General features: G+C 34.3%; 1 protein-coding gene across 4 annotated transcripts; it reads left to right on the forward strand.

Moving 5' to 3' along the window:
• The first annotated feature begins 6,815 nt into the window (after positions 1–6,815).
• On the forward strand, positions 6,816–19,538 carry LOC128556230 (baculoviral IAP repeat-containing protein 2-like). 4 transcript variants are annotated; one of them, XM_053540574.1, is made up of 6 exons: positions 6,816–6,853; positions 14,355–14,577; positions 14,986–15,179; positions 16,936–17,053; positions 17,240–17,362; positions 17,544–19,538. In XM_053540574.1, the coding sequence occupies exons 2-6, from the start codon at positions 14,379–14,381 to the stop codon at positions 17,768–17,770; spliced, it is 861 nt and encodes a 286-aa protein (XP_053396549.1). In that variant the 5' UTR covers positions 6,816–6,853; positions 14,355–14,378; the 3' UTR covers positions 17,771–19,538. The 4 variants fall into 4 exon arrangements, with proteins under 4 accessions (XP_053396549.1, XP_053396548.1, XP_053396546.1 ...); XM_053540573.1 differs by lacking the exon at positions 6,816–6,853 and adding an exon at positions 8,688–8,816; XM_053540571.1 differs by lacking the exon at positions 6,816–6,853 and adding an exon at positions 11,326–11,455.
• The last annotated feature ends 407 nt before the right edge of the window (positions 19,539–19,945 follow it).

The raw sequence follows: 19,945 nt of genomic DNA on the forward strand, positions 1-19,945 counted from the left end.
GGTGATTCACCATGGTAAAGTGTTGCAAATGGTTGTGTAACAATGAAAAGGTCTAAAAGATTATTAAACACAAAATAGGATTTCACTGGGTTAAAATAAAAGCATTAGATCTACGTGCAGAACTGGAAGATTAATGGCAAATGTTTTCAATGACTGCCTGATTTAGCTGCAAAACGAAGAAGTTTTTGCGCTTACATCAGTTGGGGTTTTTTTTGCAACACTGCGGGAACAATCTTGCAGAAGATATATAGATAAAGATCTAATGGATATAAACCATACATTTTCCGTGTTTCAGAAACCCAATGAAATGCTAGGGCGTTACCAGTGTTTGGAAACATTGCGTCTCAAATAAGATTCAAGAAGTAAGTACAGCAGTGGTACTTGTTTATTTTGACTGTTTGATTCGTGAGAATTTTAAAAATGAACCAAATTTACAGACGATATGGGCAGAACAAGTATATGAGGTGAATTTTGTAAACTGAATACATTATGAAAACTATATTTACGATAGCAATAAACGCATTTACAGAAGACGTCGGCACTGCTGTAAAGGCTCTGAGAGGAAATTTATTTCCCTTCCAAATAGTCAACGATAATTATACCTCCATATGATGAAGTTCTACTGAACGTTATTCCACACACCTGGATCCAGCAAGTTTCACGCAAGAGAACGATGGACGCAGTGAATTAGCGTTTTCAATGTTGCCTCATTTCTGCCTTTTAATAGTAATTTATACGGTGTTTGGTCAAGTTCGAACCAAACACCAATATATCCGGCAGTATTTGACACGTCAAGCAGTCATGCAAGGCATCCTGCTTATTCAGGCCTTAACGAGAGACTAAGGACATATTAAAGTCAAAACAATATTCATGACGTGCAGTACAAAAACAAAACGAAATGCATTTGAAAAGATCGACTGCGATCTTTTTTTTTTTCTGTTACAACTATTTCTTTCAAATTATGAAACAAGTGCTTATTAGCTTTTCTCGCAATAGAGTTTCTTGTGTTTAACATACCTTTCCTAAAGAAAATATTCGACAGTGCTTACACATTACAACCCAATTTTATTGTTCTGTTGTAAATCCAGGTGACTTGGTTCGATGTTTCCAGTGTGGAATTGGCCTAAAGACTTTTCTGAAAATGATTATATCCTTAATAAGAACATGTTAGGCATTCGAGCCAGTGTCCATTTCTGAGAATACTGGGCAAGCACAACTATCAAGTATTTTGGAAAATTTGTTCTGATATTTAAGTACATTTATACAGTGATCAGATGTATGCGAGAGGTAATTTGTATGAAACAATATACGTATAGGTCGAACTGTTTGGAATCTACTGTATGATTAATTATATGTAAGCTGCGAATAGTTTTTCGAAAGATAATTTTTGTGATCTACAATTTTTTTAAAGGACAGAGTATGATAAGGACCAAAAATGGCCCCGACTAAATTTGCATGTAAAACAACACCATTCCATTGGTAATTAACTATATTTTTCAAAATCCACCAAGATATAATGACCAGACGTCGGTTATGAACCAAAAATAATCGATTATTAACATTTATCTAAGACTTACGCTGAAAAAATATTTGATAATTTAGAATGGGAGTATCGAAAACTATTTTGCAATATATTTTAGTTTATATTGCTGAACCCTATAAATTGTATGCCGTCACAATACACAGTGATCCAACTTCTTGAAACGAATTTTTATTTTGTATTCTAAGACAGAATGATCGTGCAAAAACAAGGGACATAACTCTTTCATGTAAGGACGACCGAAAACTCTTTTGAGAAATAAGATTTTTTTAAATTTTATTTTATACATCTATTCTCTAACTATTATGTCTGTTTCGTTTTATTTCGTATCAAGAAAATTTCTAAAACTAAAATTCAAAACTGTCATTTCATATGCGTTATCATAGCAACATAGGAACAGTTTTGCATTTTTTGGATTTATAGTAATTTAGCGAGTTATTTCAAAAAATTGCTTCTATATCTCTTTACATATGTAGTTGTTTTTTATCATTTTTTTTTGTTTCGTAAACAGTATGTTCTTCTTCTTGTGTGACATTCGTATAAAACAAAACCTTCGTCGAATAAATCTGGAGGCATGTTGTTTTACAAGTTTCCATTTTTTCATATTTTCGGTGATTTTTTATTTAAATGTGTAATGAAAGTTGAAAAAAAAACGACAGTGTCCATTTTACTTAAATAAATAATATACGAGTTGAATATTGTTAAATCCTTACCACATAATTAAAGCACGTACCCGCAGAAACATCGCCGGAACCGAGTTAGATCGGTATTACAACTATGGAAGCATATTTATGTAGTTTATTCAACTTAATTTCTGTGATTAAATCAAAAACGTTTCCTTTGTCACGAAACTATAGTATCGATATGAGAAGCACGAAATATACATTAGCGTATGTAAGATCATTACGGAAGGAGTGACATGAAAAGTACGTGCAGTTTCCCGCCAAAATGCCCTTACCTATGTAACGTAAAATGCTTCCGATTTCCTGCAAAAGATTTTGGGTTACAGATGAAAGAAAATTACTCCATTATGTTATATTCCAATTACAATTATTGCATTTAAATTATATATTGCGTTTATAGCAAAATCAGTTTACAAGACGATCTGGGATATACCCAAGTAGTAACATTGTATGCGCGCATGAAGACATTTGATTTTATTCTAATGGTATTAAACACTGAGTTCATTAGAGCGGTAGGTAGTAATCGTTTACAAAATAACAATAGGTCATGGTTGCACAGTGAGAAGCAGATGACCCGACTTTCCTCTGGATTACCGCTTTTCCTTTCCTCAGATAGAAAGACAGACAGGGCTGCAGCGATAAAGAACATGTATAGTTGCTCAGTACGCACGTGTTAGTCTAAGAAACATCTATGCACGTGCTCACGTTTTGTTTGTTTGTTTTGGGTTTAACGCCGTTTTTCAACAGTATTTCAGTCAGTTAACCTAACCAGTGTTCCTGGGTTCTGTACCGGTACAAACCTGTTCTCCGCAAGTAACTGCCAACTTCCCCACATGAATTATCAGAGGTGGAGGACTAATGATTTCAGACACAATGTCGTTTATCAAATAGTCACGGAGAACATACGCCCCGCCCGAGGATCGAACTCGCGACCCCGCGATCCGTAGACCAACGCTCTTACCTACTGAGCTAAGCGGGCGGGCTTACGTGCCCACGTAATAGCTAATAAGTGATCTCTATAGTAAGTTTTCCATCATGCCGAGTGATATGCGCGCAGAGGTATTTTTAGCTCACCTGTCACATAGTGACAAGGTGAGCTTTTGTGATCACCCGTCGTCCGTCGTCAGTCCGTCCGTGCGTGCGTGCGTCAACAATTTCGTGTCTGCACGATAGTGGTTTCATTTATGCTTTTATTTTAACCAAACTTGATCACAACTTGTATCACCATAAGATCACGGTTCCTTTCTTGAACTGGCCAGATCCCATTATGGGTTCCAGAGTTATGGCCCCTGAAAGGGCCAAAATTAGCTATTTTGACCTTGTCTGCACAATAGCAGCTTTATTTATGATTTGATTTTTAACAAACTGGCACACAACTTGTATCACCATAAGATATTGGTTCCTTTCTTGAACTGGCCAGATTCCTTTATGGGTTATAGAGTTATGGCCCCTGAAAGGGCCAGAATTAGCTATTTTGACCTTGTCTGCACAATAGCAGCTTCATTTATGATTTTATTTTAACCAAACTTGCACACAACTTGTATCACCATAAGATCTTGGTTCCTTTCTTGAACTGGCGAGATTCCTTCATGGGCTCCAGAGTTATGGCCCCTGAAAGGGCCAGAATTAGCTATTTTGACCTTTTCTGCACAATAGCAGCTTCTTTTATGATTTGAATTTAATCAAACTTGCACAAAACTTGTGTCACCATAAGATCTCAGTTCCTTTTCTGAACCGGCCAGATCCCTTAATGGGTTCCAGAGTTATGGCCCCTGCAAGGGCCAAAATTAGCTGTTTTGACCTTGTCTGCACAATAGCAGCTTCATTTATGATTTTATTTTAACCAAACTTGCACACAACTTGTATCACCATAAGATCTTGGTTCCTTTCTTGAACTGGCGAGATTCCTTCATGGGCTCCAGAGTTATGGCCCCTGAAAGGGCCAGAATTAGCTATTTTGACCTTGTCTGCACAATAGCAGCTTCTTTTATGATTTGAATTTAATCAAACTTGCACAAAACTTGTGTCACCATCAGATCTCGGTTCCTTTTCTGAACCGGCCAGATCCCATAATGGGTTCCAGAGTTATGGCCCCTGAAAGGGCCAAAATTAGCTGTTTTGACCTTGTCTGCACAATAGCAGCTTCATTTATGATCTGATTTTAACCAAACTTGCACACAACTTGTATCACCACAAGATCTTGCTCCCTTTCTTCAACTGGCCAGATTCCATCATGGGTTCCAGAGTTATGGCCCCTTAAAGGTCTAAAATTGGCTATTTTGGCTTTGGCAGCCATATAGAGACTTGATTTATGGTTTTATTTGATACAAACTTCCAAAATATCTTCAACAACAATAAATCTTGGATTCCATGACAAATCAGATCCAGTCGTAGGTTCCAGAGTTATTTTATATCTGATTACCTCCCCTGATTGTAATCAAAATGGATTTATATCAGTAAGTACTTATAGGACTTTTTTGAAATTTCATTATTGTTATTAGTTGGACTGAGACAATCAGGGTAAATAACTATGGACTGATTTTATGTCAAATTACCTCCCTTTATTTCAAATTAAAATGGGTATATCTCCATAACTAATGAAGATACTGATCTGAAATTTCATTTATATCAACAGATTTATTTGGCAGATCCTTCTTTTGTTCACTTACAATATTTTTTTTTAATTACTTCCCTTTTACGTTATTAAAAATAGCTTATTTTTAGTAACTTTTTTATTATTGGCCGTAGGGAAAACCCGAGACCACTTTTCTGTGGTACAACATGGATGGTACCTCCAATTTTTAGATGTATTTTGACATATCTGTACCTTGTAAGAATTTTTTTTCTTTTTGGTTAAATTTCTTCCCTTTGTTGTTCCTGTTCTTTGGACTAAGATATTTTTTCTGAGGACCCTCTTGTCCTTTGTCCTCAAGTGCAATGATAACAGGTGAGCGATATAGGGCCATCATGGCCCTCTTGTTTATACTAATACGTGCGCAGATGTTTAATACTATTGCGTGCGCACGTAACACGTAACGTAATTCTTTTTACGTGCGGAAGTAATAGATATTACGTGAGCACGAAGTAACTAATACGTGCGCACGTTTTAGTATGACAAAAACATCCATCCCCCTCTGTAATACCTTAACTACATGTATATACATTCCTCTGTTTTTTAAAAATCATTACAGTTATTCTAGAAGAGAGAGATAAAATATAACACCTGTATACGTGCCTTCATTTCAAAAGCGTATTCGTTAAGAGTGCAGAGAGCCTAGCTAGTCCAACCCCGCTTCGACTCCGGGGGCGGGTGGTATTGGGTTTGATCTCCAGCCCCGTCATACCAAAGACGTGAGAAATATTACCAGTAGTTGCTTGGATGCTTGTCATTAAAAGGGAAACTGGTTTCTCTGCTCCTATCCTGATGATGGATTCACATAGATCTGAAACACGTAACTGATCATTAAAATGTCTAGAGTCTACTTTCAGTTTCACCTTTGTATTAAACTCTGCTCTAAACACTTTTTTTTTTCAAATAAAAACAACTTTTGGTTATCAGTTTCATGATTAGAACAAACTCCCGCGTATCTATTTGATTTGATACTCGGTTGCTTAGAGATGAGCTTAGAGATGAGCACGTTATCCTGTTTCCCTTAAAGAAAAGTGAGGCTAAAAATTGCGAAAAAAATGGAAATTCAATATGAGCCGGACCGGGTGTCAACTGATTTTTTCTGAAAATGTATATTTTAATAATCTTATTTTCTCAGCAAAACTTCAGCTTGAGTCAACACCAGATCCGGCTCACAATGTAAATTGAGCATGTAGTGTGTAAATCGCCTATATAAACGGAAAAAGTCACGGACCTCGAGTATTTTTAATGGTTTGAGTCGTACAAATAACTTGGTTTTGAAGTTTTTAAAAGTCATAGTTTTAACGATTATGATCTTTTTTGTTTTTGTTTTAGACAGTAAAAATTACAATTATGGAGTTTTTATATTCAAATTATTTAGGGGGCCATTTCGCATATCTTATAATCATATCCCGTCCTTTAAAAGATTTCACGGTATTCCATATCCAACCGGCGATTGATTTCCTGTTTTTGACTTGCAGTCCGTCTGATCTAGTCATATGAGCCATTAATGTGTAGTCTCGTGGAAAAATGTGATTTTTAAAAGCAGTTAACGGTATTTCGAACAAATGCAGATCATGGAAATATTAGCCTACATATTATTTTTTTTTGCAAAAGGGTTTGGGGAGGGGTTGATCATAAAACTATGCAAAACATATAAAAAAAAACAACAACTTTTTATTAGAAATACAGCTTTGTTGGAATGGCCATTTTGATACAAGAATAGAATTCTAAGAATGCTGTCTCAACGCATCATCACTTTTTGTAACATGACAAAGTCATTTGTTCAATCTGACACACAGTTTCAGCTCATCAAACTATGTGTCTCTTTAAAATATGTTTTATCCATTGTACCGGTCGTATTCGGATACCTTCTGGTGCCTAATTACTACAGACCCTTTTTTCTCGATCCAGATTACTATAGTATATCTTGGTCTCCCGAAAAAGATATTTTTAGCTTTGATGAAACTGGACATATACACAGAGGACGTTCATATCCAGGTATAATTTTTATATAGTTCTGTGTTTTTAATAACACAAATAGGGTTAGATTAGCACGTTTTCAAATATTGTCATGCTTCAAGTTGTAAGCTGAATGTCATTACTCAAAATTCAAGTCAAGTATGGAATATGATAATTTGCAATGCAAATTGCAATATTTCTAATTTCGTTTTGTCATGTTAGTGTGGGCCGTGGAACCATTATTACAAACGTCAAGTCTGCACTACCTGTTATATATGTGTGTAGTTTACTATATCAAAGTACACAGTCAAAAGAATGATAAACTATCATTTTTTGAAAAGACAGTTATTAGACAGACAACTCGGTTATAACTTAATTGCCTAGTAATTCATGCAAACCGTGCATTTTTTTTTATCTCTAGGCATGGCAAAAACATGCGTAATTACTATTAGGTCAACAGTTTGCATGGTCAAAGTGTGACATTCCATGCGGTGACGTGTGTCTACAAGCAGACGATGTGTTTGTTTCTAAAGCTGTTTCTAAAGCTGAAACGCACAGGATCTCACAAGTGATAACTATTACTGGAAAAACGAAAATCTCTATATGCGTTAAAGTATGGGAATATATTTAGAAATATAAGAAAATCAAAGAAAACAGTTTCGGGACTGTTAGATACATGTGTTATCCTGTATAGCAGGTTACATAGACTGCCTACTTTTACATTGCATTGATGAAACATGTCACTGTGTCGCTGAAAAGTGACATAACATAAATTACAAAAGCTTTAGACATAAATTATTTAGTATACCTTTTGTATATTTTACAATATGCTTGTTTTAATGACAAGTTGCTAAATTTAGAAGCAGTATTAAGGTTTCCCAACTAGTGGGCTTAAAGTCCATGTAAAGTTTTCTGAAACTGCCCCACGGGTGAATTTTTGTTTTATGTTTTAACGTCTCATAGTCCATAGTGTTTCATAAAATGTGTGCAAAACTGTTCAGAATAAGAAGAAGCGTCTTTGAATAGAAGTTGTTCTGTATATCCTAGTGTAAACGCACTGTTTAAACGTTCCCCAAATAAACACGAACCCTCCTATTTGCATAAAGAAAATATCCGCAATGAGACGAAGAGACATATTGTTACACAGTTCTATATATTTTACGTAATTATTCATTGATTTTCTAGTTCTACACATTTTAAAACTTTCACAATCTTTGAGTTTAGATAATTTTATGCATGAAAAAATTTTCACAGCTGTATTTTTGAAATATTACTTCTGCAACGTTGAAGTGCATTTCTTGCCACCTTTTCAGTTACAGGTCCTAACATGCCTTTTTATAGCTAGGTACTTCACACACATTTCACAGCGTTTGAAATCTTTGTACAAAAGTGCATTTTTCTTTGGCAGACCATCACAAAAATGTCTGTTCCGCTGTCATAAGTTTTTTTTTTCAAATTGCAAACGGGTGCAAAGCAGCTTCGGATAGAAATCTACTCAACGCGTGTTTACGTATTAACGGAGAATGCCGAACTGTAAGCAAAGATAACGTAATAAATATTTTGTTTCAATAAATTGCGTATATCTTATTATTCTTTATCATCACAAATTTATCATCATTATGTGTATACAATAGTATATTTACATATTGCAATATAATATACTAGATAACAACACCAAATGAGCCGCGCCATGAGAAAATCAACATAGTGGCTCTGCGACCAGCATGGATTCCTAGACTGCTCGGATGCGCAGGCTGGTCTGGATCCATGCTGGTCGCTAACGCACTATGTTGATTTTCTCATGGCGCGGCTCAAATAATAAAATATGACAGTACATATAGTAACTTTGATCAACGCTTAATTATGTCGATAAGGTTAACTAACTTTGACCTAGTAAGCATACAAATATCTAACAAAGAATCTAAAGTGTACAAACATTTTTGTTAAATAAAATATTTCACAATTCGGAAACTTTATTGTGATAATTTCACATATATATAAGGTAAGCAAAGTGAATTCGATCTGTTCTATATCAATTTGTACCTATTTGGCATAACCATGACTTTTATTTGTATGAATTCTTCACTTTTGACACATACATTATATACGTGTATCTAAATATTAGTTCTCACTGTTACAGTTAATCATAGTGCTATGAAATTAGAATATCAAACAATAGGTTTGTGTTTCTTTTGTTGTCCAGTGTTTCAAGGGTACATACCCACTACCGCACAGTTGTTAGACTCATGTTCATAAGGAACATACTTCTTGAGAAAAACTGAATTTGCCTAAATTAGATTTAAATGTTGTTTTTTTCTACTTTGAATCAATAATAATTTATACCCACTTAAATTAACATATAAGTATGATTGTTATTATGCATCTGATTTTTCACAAGCTATAAGTTAACTTAGTATACAGTTCGTTTTATTTTATTAAAACCGTGTTCGGCAGTATAATAACTAAATAATGTTTGTTCTTTGTAGAAACTTCAACAAGTATATCTTTCTAAAGACTAAGATTTTATACGGCAACCACTAGGGTCCGTCGTTTATATGACTGAAAAATTGTTGAAAAAGACGTTAAACCCGAACACACACACACACGCACACACACACACACACACACACACTAAAGGCAGTCCGTCTCTGCAGTTCTGCTACCTTTTGAATTGTTTGCAAATTTACTTCTATAATTCAATTAAAGGTTAAAGTGACAAAATCGGTCGTTTTTTCCCTTAAGGTAGCAGACAGGTTATTACACTCAGTATTTCCCATGTGTTTACGTATTTTCCTTAGGCATTTCGGCATTCCTCGAAGACGTAAATGAATAGCTTTCTGTTAAAGAATCGCATATGTATAATGTAGATTTGCCGATTGTGTATATTAATAGAAGTATTAGTATTGTTTTAGTTATTATGTTCACTACGGATCTATTACCTTAAGGTATTGGACCCGTAATAGAGTATCTCCTTTCTGAAGAGTATTCAATTCCTACCATAAACCTACTTTGACTGCAATTTTCAGCGGGGCATAGGTTCAAACCCCACTGGGACCAAATTTTTTTTTTCATGTTTTCCTTTTTTTCTAGTAAGTTTTTACTTCTTTCAAGACTAATAATGGATGAATTGTACAAAAGTGGAAAATTTTCATTTTATAAACGATTTTTTGCTGTTCAATGTGAATTTACCTCTGAATCAGGAGGGGTAGAGTTAGACATCTTTAAAAATACTGAGTTACGTGCGGTAAAAGTTCTCTATTTTGACTTCATTCTTTAGATTACATATTGTGGAAGAAATGCAGGTAGGTTTTACTATTGCCCCAAGGTTATTTATGAATGAAGTGAGCAAAAATCAAAACAGACCCACAGGATTCGACCTTAATTTTTCAATGTTGGAGTTAGAATTCTGTCTCATTAAATCTGTTTACTTGAGGCACCCTAGATAAAAATGATTTTTACAGTTTTATTTTGTGTTTTATAATTGTTTAACAATAGTTTGATGTTTCTTTTATCAAAATTAATACTGTAATGAATTCTCTGCAAACGTTTTAGATAGTGGCCATCACATTGAATTTTGTCTCTTCTTGAGCGTGAGGAAATACCATAAATTACACAAAATTTACAAAAAACGGCACGGTAAAAGTTGTTTAAAATTTGCAACACAGTGTGAAACATGGTCAACTTTAAGAATATACCAAGCAAATGCCATTTTTTAAACATAACTATTAGGGGTCCAATACCTTAAGTCTGATTTTTATATGCATGTAAATGATACAAAACCATTGTTTCACAAACAAAGTAAAGTTGACTATGATTTTAAATGTATCAAATGAACTCAGAAATATCCTTGATATAAATACTGTTACAGTCTTCTCTTATTTACGTTTGATTAAATGGAATCAATCTATACTGCTCTGTAAGTAGCACACATGTTTCCTCCTTATATGACACTCAGTTCAACAATGTTTTCTAGCCTAGACATAACTGAGTACTGTACAACGCTTTTTATGGAATTGCACTCCAGTGTGATATTGCAAGTTCCATGTACAACGCCGAATGAACATATTTGCAGACATATCTCAATTTATATTTGTGTGCTTGTGACATGTGTAAATTTTGTATTCTGCTCAACCCGAGTCTAGAGGGCGTGGATGGTAGCATGCCAAAGAATAGGTTGAATCACACCGAGACTGTTTTCGTGTTAGGCGACCTGTGGGTTTCCACTATCTTATAAGTTAAACTTTTCTTTGAACAGTACTGTACTGCACATCAAATCAAATCATTGTCTATTCAACATGATAAAGAATTAACATATATAGTGCAAGGAATTGCTAACGTTATTTATTAAACAGAAAAACTTAAATGTAGCTGTTATTTTTTAAACTAGTAAGTCAATGCATACATTAACAGAGGTACGGGATCTGTGAAGCTAATCTTCACAATGATTACCACAAGTTCATTCATCAACCCAAGTATTGATCTGTTTATTTGTTTACTTCTAAAAATAAATGCGGCAGTTATATGAGCTAATGAAGGACGACAGAGAAAACAATCGACAATAAAAGTGGTTGCGTGTGTTTAAGAATAAATAATGAAAAGTTAAATAAGTATTTTTTTTAAGTGAAACCTACAAAATAACAGGTAAGCAAAATGATTTGAAAACTTTTATCTGATCACATTTTTCATCGAAGAAACGACGTATATACTTGTTATTATGCCATTTAAATCAGCTTACATTTTTTTCATCCTGTAGGCCAAACTGCGATTTCAGGGATCCTGAAATTATTTGTTTCAGGTTGAGTTTGTAACAATGAAGGCAAGGCTGCAGCAGTGTAGCTGTAGAACATTATGTTTTTTTTCAGGAAACGGGCTAGAATTAGATAAGTTTTAATCCTTCTATTTGGTCGGATTATTACAAAATTATTGAAATCAGCTGCAATGCATGGTTCTGTCCAAAATCCACTGCCGGATTACTATTAGCAAAACAATGTTTTGATATATAGTAAAATAAACTTTTCACATTATTAAAAGAAAAAAAAAAAAAAAAAAAAAAAAAAAAAAAAAAGAAAAAAGATTGCACTTGTTACAGGTAGAAACTATACTAATGAAAAGATCACCGCAGACGTGATTATTGTTTATTTATATGAAAACCAGTTAAAATAATGGATTTGTCTTAAACGAGAAGACAATGGGCAGAACTAAACAAACTTAAAGAGGAGTTCTTAAGGTTATGACGCCTGCCTATCACAGAAAGTCACTGAATAACATTTTGAACTTTTTAGATAAATATAATTGTATTCTATTTATATTGCAAATACGGAATCTAGATCTATTTCGGTCAGTAACAGTGGAGTATAGCACACATTTATTGACCCAGGGGAATCTTCATAGTCTGACGAGCGGTTTCATTGACTTTTTCAGGTGAATGCTTTCCTGAATTTTGCTAAACTTGGTTTGTAACTTAATATCTGTCAAGTCTGTTCAGACTGTTACTATCCATGGCATAAAACAGTCACCATAGTCACTGGCACTAGACCAGAAAGAAAATGCCTTAAAAAAAGTTTGTACATTTTATACCCTATCCCTAGGTATTATATAAGAACCATGGTCATGAACGGGAAAGTGCACTTACCCACTTCAGTCGTGCATTTCTCGCCTAAAACGTGCAGACAGGTGAATGGGTTCCCAGCATGTTGAATAAGCGGTAATTTATCTTCCATCGTGCACCTGTCATATTATCTCAATATTTCATATTGCAGAGATACTCCACATATTTTAAGCTTTCTTTAACATTACAGAAAAAAAACTTGCTTAAACTTCCCTAATGAACATCCGGTCTAGAGGTCACAGTAGTGTGCACATGTCAGGCGAAATGTAAACAAACAAACAAACAAACAAAAAACAGAATGCAAAATATTAACAGTTTTGCAGTTAAACTCGAAATGATGAATGAAATTAACATTTTATATCATTTTAAATTTAAAAAGTCATCTTTACTGTTTATTTAATTCATATTGCACATTTTTCTGCATATACAGATATTAGCGTACACGTGTGTAGTTAAATGACGACTGGCATACATTTTCACATCAGCCAATCAGAATTATTTTGTAATCTTGACCGGAACTTCACTAGGGAAGTTCAACGAAGTTTTGTGGGTAACGTTGAAAAAACTATAAACTACGCGTTGTTTCTCTCAAATAAGAAATATTAAAGAAATGTGAGCGGTACACAATGGAAGATAAATTACCACTTGTTCAATATCCATAGTATGTATTTACCGAACTGTGCGTTTTAGGTATGAAATGCGCGATTGAAATGGGTTACTTAGTATATTTTCCCGTTCATGACCATGGTTCTAGTAGAATACCTAGGGATAGGATATAACATGTACAGAGGTATTGTCTTTCTGGTCTAGTGCCAGTGACCATAGTTACAGACGTAAACAACTTTTTATACGAAACGTTTTACTGACATGGCTTGTTTTTGATATTAAGGATGTTGTTTGACTAAAACTCGTGTTTCGCTTAAAAGAAGTATCACTGTCAAAGAAACAGTCTTCTATTAATAAATGGAGACCGCTTTTGCCAAACATAGCATTGGATGATTGTCGGTGGTCAGTAAATGTCAATTATTGTGTGGACGTCCAGTACATATGATGTCAAAGTTACAGAGGTCGTTAGCCCCAAACGGTTTCTGAAAGTAAGTGACGAACAGTTTTGCCTATGACCGTCAAACATATAGCCATAGGTAAATGGCCGTGATCAGTAGACAATCTTTTTGGGTTAGAGATTCTAACGTCACAGGTCATTAAGGCACATATTAAAACCAGCAATTTACATCTCTTCGCTACTTCAGTTCTTCATGAAGCATTTAATTTTCCATAACACTGCATCAGCACTGAAAATAACAAAAACATTTTTAAGGAATTGTCTTGATTCTTGCTCATTGACCATTCTGAAATGCGTTCGGAAAAAGTGCCAGAAACGCTGCACTTAGTAACATACTGAATGACATTTACAGGCGAACAAACGGTTCTAATTGATATATTATAGGAACAGTATAACTAACAAAAATCTGTTCAAGTCATACTAAACGCATATTCATAAATGGACATAATGCAATTTCAAATATTTTCTCCTCTTTAAACGCTCAGAGACAAAGTCTTTTAGTTAGTTTCACTGACTTACACGGAATTCTACGCAATTTGTTTTAATTTAAAAGCTGACACAATTGTTTTACAAGAAGGCAAATATCAATCAATGTCTTCATATCGGCAGTTTTAAGGACGATCAAGGTGAAAGTAATACAGTATGTATAATCCAGTGATTAGATTACGTAACGCAGATGAAATGCAACAGACATTGACTGGTTTTAACCTCAAGCAGCGGAAATATTCTTCTCCCATGTTATATATTAATAAAACGACTTATTTATAAACAATTTCTATAGACAATAACAACAAACAAAAGTAACAGATGCTTTTCGAGGATATCCACAATGTGTGCATCTATTTACATGTTTTTGTTTATCTTTACAGCTCATGCTATGAAGTATATCTATAATGTCTGAATGCAGTGATGTTAAAGCCACGCCACAGAATGCCGCACGCCCACCACCAATAGCCCTTGGAATAAACGTGGAAAAACCAAAGTTCCCTCAGTATGCATTTGTTCCCAAACGTCTTGAATCTTATAAAGAATGGCCAGAGTACATACCAATAGACAAAATGGCCTTGGTAGAAGCTGGATTAGTATACACAGGTAAAGTATACACACACTATTGATAAATGCTTTACGGACTTAAATGTCTCACGTTACACTGCAAACATGTGCATGTGTATTTTTAATCACCTGAATTCTACCATTCTGTTTATTTGAAGAAGATTGGTAGAACGGATGTATAGTTATATTTGCGCTTCGTATTTTTCTGTTTTAAACAAGAGGATCGAACAATTGGCGACATCTCAGGCTTTTGTTTGACCTTAAATGATGCATTTTATGTTTTATATTATTGTGTTTTGTCTCTATAACTTTTTAACAAGTCTCAGCTATAAACTATTCGATTTTATTTCAGAAATCTGAAAAAATGTGGCATTTTAGTAAAGCCTCTATTTGCTTGAAACGCATTAAATTGATTTCAAATCAGTTTTTTCGTTACTTTCGCTCCAGGTGTTGGAGACAGTGTGAGGTGTTACTTCTGTGGTGGAGGGTTAAGAAACTGGGAACGTGGCGATATTCCCATGGAAGAGCACGCCAAGTGGTATCCGAAGTGTCCCCATATATTACTTGTTAAGGGACAAGCATATGTTGATAAACTAAGCCGTGGTGAAAAGCCGGACGTGGAAGAAGTTGATAATACCAAGGTAATTACGTCTCACAATATAGGATGGGGGAATTTATTTATTTTGTCTTGCCTGTCTGTCTGCAACGTATATTTTTAAAACTACCTGTTGGATTTTAACTTAACTTTATCAGTCAGTAATTCCTCGTTGAATGTATTTAAATAGAGACATGTTTCCTTAGATATCATAATTATAGAAAGCATGTATACTATACACTATACTACTAGCATGTGGGTCCCTTACTTCCTGAAGAAACTTATCCAAAAATAACCTGTAAGGAGTCTTCTAAGCCGTTAAACTTAAAATGATTGACTGTGGTTAGGCGATGGCCTATACTGTTTTGGACCAACAACTGACAAACTTTATAGGATGCTTGTTTGGTTTACTAGTTGACTCATATTGCTATAGAGGTCAGTTTGTCAAATATGACTGGCAAAATGAAAGGTAAAGATGGTGAATTAATAAATAACACATTCGTCTACTGCCTTCAGACGCATAAATTAACTGTCTGTTATCACTGATGTCAGTAGTTTAACCCTATACTGCGTTTAGGGTCAGTAGATAGTCTCGGATTATTAACTTGAGAATTCTTGTTCCTACAACTGCCATATTTTTGTGATCAGTAAGGAACATATATCAAAGGTCAATGTCACATGTATCCTATTTCCGATCAATACCTTGAGCATTGTTTCGCCATTCAATCTTTGTTGGCAGTTGATGAACCCTTTTATTGTTGAGGCTTGTACATCAAAGGTTGAAGTCACGGTGACCTTGGGATTGAAAACTGTTTCTGGTCACTAAGAGGAGCACGATAAGACGGACAGCATTCAAGGTTAATAGCATGATTGTCTGTGGTCAATAAGATTACCTCTTAATGTATTGTATTGTAATGATTATGTCAAAGTCAAGATGAAAGTCCGGTGACCATGATACTGATTTTTTTTCACGTCAATAACTGGATTCTATAGTCTTCAGGCTTCACATAGTGATTGGCTGTAGTCAGTATATAATAATAAGGTCATGGCCAAGGTGGCAGCATACCAAATGCCGAAAAATACGACATACCTAGTTACGAAATGGGCATATGTGTTTTACAAACCGATACAGCTGTTGTTTAAATTGTGTTGGTTAGTCATTGTTGCATACTACTTCTTATATAATGCTGTTCTGTTAATGTATCGTTAAGCACATGCCTCTGTGCTATGGCCAGATAATGTATATAAATTCATGAAGTGGTATGGGGAGATAAGTGTTTAACTGGTTTTCTAGATCTGTAAAAAGTGATCATCAAAATTTTGATATAACTGCCATTGGGTGGCAAAATTCTTATAAACATAGCTGCATGTACTGTTTGTATTTGTCCCCTGAAATGAATTTTATTCTTAATTTTGATTTACCAGTGACTATAAATTTATCTTCTGTTCAGCACGTGATATTGCGCTACGTGTGATAAAATGTCAAATATTTACGGTTCCCTATGTGGTTAACTTTATTTACTGAAAGAACCAAATTACCAAACAGATAAAAAATCTTTTTTGTTACATATCAACATCTTTTTCTCTTGGACAATGCCACCATAATTTAACTCGAGGCTGCTCTGCAAAAACAATGTTTTATCTACATTTGTTTGAAACAAAGAAATAACCGCCATTTTTATAAGTTTATCATTTCAAACATGTGTCGGTATACTTTAAGCTCGTCAAAGTATGAAACCCCCTTTCTTTGATGAAATTTCAATTTCATGAAAAATAGAGAATGTAAAACATTTTCATTACAGCAGCCTTCAGCCATTGAGACTAACCATCTGGGAAGTGCTGCTGCAAGGAGCTGTATTGAAATGGGTTTCGCAGAAGATATGGTTAAAAAGGCGATCCACATTTATATTGAAAAACATGGTAAGAGATAGAGTTATTTTGTTATTAATACATGTTTACGTTGGAAGAGTAAACACACAACATATTTTACAGAAATTTAAATATAACTAAAGATGAGAAAATCTGGTATGTGCATATCATTTAATCGGCAAAACTTTGTTAATGATTCCCTTATACATTAATACTGACATCTTCCTCTTATTACAGGCAGTACTGATTTCAAAGGAGCAGAACTTTGCAAAATTCTGTTTGACCTCGAAGAAAATCAAGATGTGACAGTTCTTACTAATAAATTAGATGACAGCTTCATAGATGACAATGACAAACTAGGTAAGAAGAAATTGCAACTGAAATATTTCCTGATCAATTTTATCAAAATTATCTTTTTATCTTACATCTGCCATAATCATATTTTCATATTTAATGAAGTCAACATGATTCTTTTCATTTCGCTTGCGCTTCGTGTCTTTTTATGTCTTATAGACATAACGTTGTTGTTTTATCATTACAGAGCCCCTTGAGACGCTTCTTGAAGAAAACCACAGACTTAAAGAGAACCAGTTGTGTAAGATATGTCTGGAAAGTCGCGCAGATGTGATTTTCCTTCCGTGTGGTCATATGGTTTGTTGTCCACAGTGTGCTCCAGCTCTCACAAAATGTCCAGTTTGCAGAAAAACTGTAAACGGACACATCAAAGCGTTCTTTGCAACCACATGTAGCAGTTGTCAAGAGGGTTGAGGCATATGGTCAGTTACTTTCTGGTAGTAGTAAAGTGGACGGTTAGCATTTCGCTTCTATGCTGACTCGTAACAATTGTTAGCTAAGACGGATTTGAAGAAACTTTGATTACTACGTACAAATACACATTCTTTGTGTAAATGTGTTTCTTATGCACGTTTGATGCAACAGATACCACACATTTTAAAAATATTCAAGAACGTTGATTAGAACAGACCTAAACTTTGAGAAGTTCAGTAATTCGATTTACATTCATCCTATGAACATTATCATTTCATGTCATGAATTGTTGTCTAGAATATGTGTGTGTGTCTAGACGATAGTGTTTGAAATTGGTTCACTTTCATTTTAACTGTAACAGTGAAAATATCTTTTTAGATATTATCGTTACTGCATTGCCTTTTCGTCGTGATATAACGCAGATCTGGGGCATATTTAGATTTTTGATTAACGTGCGTATAGCTGCTGCATATAATTTGTACTCTTACTACTCGACAAAAAATATCATTTTACAGTCATTCCACATCTTTTTTAATCGCTTATTCCTTCAAATATGTCTATTTCAGACGATTGTTTCTTTTTCTTCAATACTCACAACCTAAATACTGTACTCTATAGTTAATAAACACAAACTAGGTCTGTATTCTATAGTTAATACCAGTGATACAACTCAACACAAACTAATTATTGCTATTATACCCTAATCAAACTGAACACAAACTACGTTTTATACCCTATAGTTAATACGAAACGTACATTTGAAAACCAGATGTGTTTTGTACTCTATAGTTGATACCCAACACATAACCAAACACAAGCTACGTTTCGTAGAATGCAGTTTGTCCTTGATAATCAAAGGCATGTTTGTAAAAGTAAATAATGTACAGTGAAATAAATGTCTAGTTACATTAATATAATTCCTGTTTAGATTGTCTCCCTTACATTACATGTAGCTCTGAATTTGCAATATAATTTCTTGATATTGTTTAAAATAGGAGTACATGAAAAAACGGAACTCGCATATCACCCCGTCGATAATCTGAATATCAGGCCAAACATTTCAGTTTGTAGCAGAGGAGGTTTATTTATGTTTATATTTAGTAATCAATCTGTTTCATGCAAATAAAACATATTTAAGTTATTTTTTCAACCTCGCCGGCGACGGGCCTTAATATGAATTTTTCATAACAGTCAATTAATGTAACAAATTATCAAACTTTGGTAAAAGAGGTTTGCAGGCAAAACGAAGTATGCAGCTGGCATGATGGTACACCTCGTAGTTTGCTCCGACCCACCTGCTTACCATAAATAACAGTTATGAACAATACATACAAAATGACTCAAGTCGTCGTTTATTCCTTAAATATTGAAGTGTTATATAACTAATATTAGAAAATGTAAGTTATTTTCAGTGCAGAACATCTCCTTTTCCGTAGAAAAGCAGTTCATGACATTTCTTCATTAAGGCAAATATTTTCGTAAAGTATCAATTTGATATGTGGTCTTTGTTTTATCTAAATATTCATACGGTTATTTATACACAGTGAATGTTTATACTATAGGTTATTAGCTTTGTATCGGGAAATATGCACGAGTTCTTCAGCGGGAATATTGCGCGACTTCAGGAGCGCAATATTGTTCCGCTGAAGAGCGAGTGCATATTTTCCGATGCAAAGATAATAACCTTTTTATTACATACTCATCTACACGCATGAATATAATGTAAATATTATGAATTAGTTCAATAGCCTGAATAGGATTGACAATACTGAACTAGATAAAAAAAAAATAGTGCAATAACACGTCACGCACCCAATATGAAATTCAGGCGTCAGTGTATAGAAAAATATTGACGTTTCCGGTACCAGTGTAACTTAACGGGGAATAGAAACGAGTATGTAATAATTTATATTATTCAATTTGGAAGATATGATACTTCATGAAGAAATTTCGTATGAAAAAAGAGGATTTTCATATCTCATAATAAAAATGGCAAAAATATGTTCTCCTATAACAACATGTTTTTCTTTTCGGTATGTGATCTAAAATAATGTTGATTAATTGATACCGATTGAAAAAAATATTACCCTGTATAATTTGGAAAATATAAGTTCTCTTCGTGAAGAATTTCTATGCAAAAAAAAAATAAGAGACACTGTGGAAAAATCCTTAAAC

This window comes from Mercenaria mercenaria, chromosome 4 (genome assembly GCF_021730395.1).
Source record: "Mercenaria mercenaria strain notata chromosome 4, MADL_Memer_1, whole genome shotgun sequence".
Taxonomy (NCBI): Eukaryota; Metazoa; Mollusca; class Bivalvia; order Venerida; family Veneridae; genus Mercenaria; species Mercenaria mercenaria.

Bases quoted from the DNA above. Each gene is read 5' to 3' on its own strand.
- LOC128556230 (XM_053540574.1), top strand. From the start codon at position 14,379: ATGTCTGAATGCAGTGATGTTAAAGCCACGCCACAGAATGCCGCACGC. The intron at 14,578-14,985 runs GTAAAGTATACA...CTTTCGCTCCAG, and splicing joins AGCTGGATTAGTATACACAG to GTGTTGGAGACAGTGTGAGG. The intron at 17,363-17,543 runs GTAAGAAGAAAT...TTATCATTACAG, and splicing joins AGATGACAATGACAAACTAG to AGCCCCTTGAGACGCTTCTT.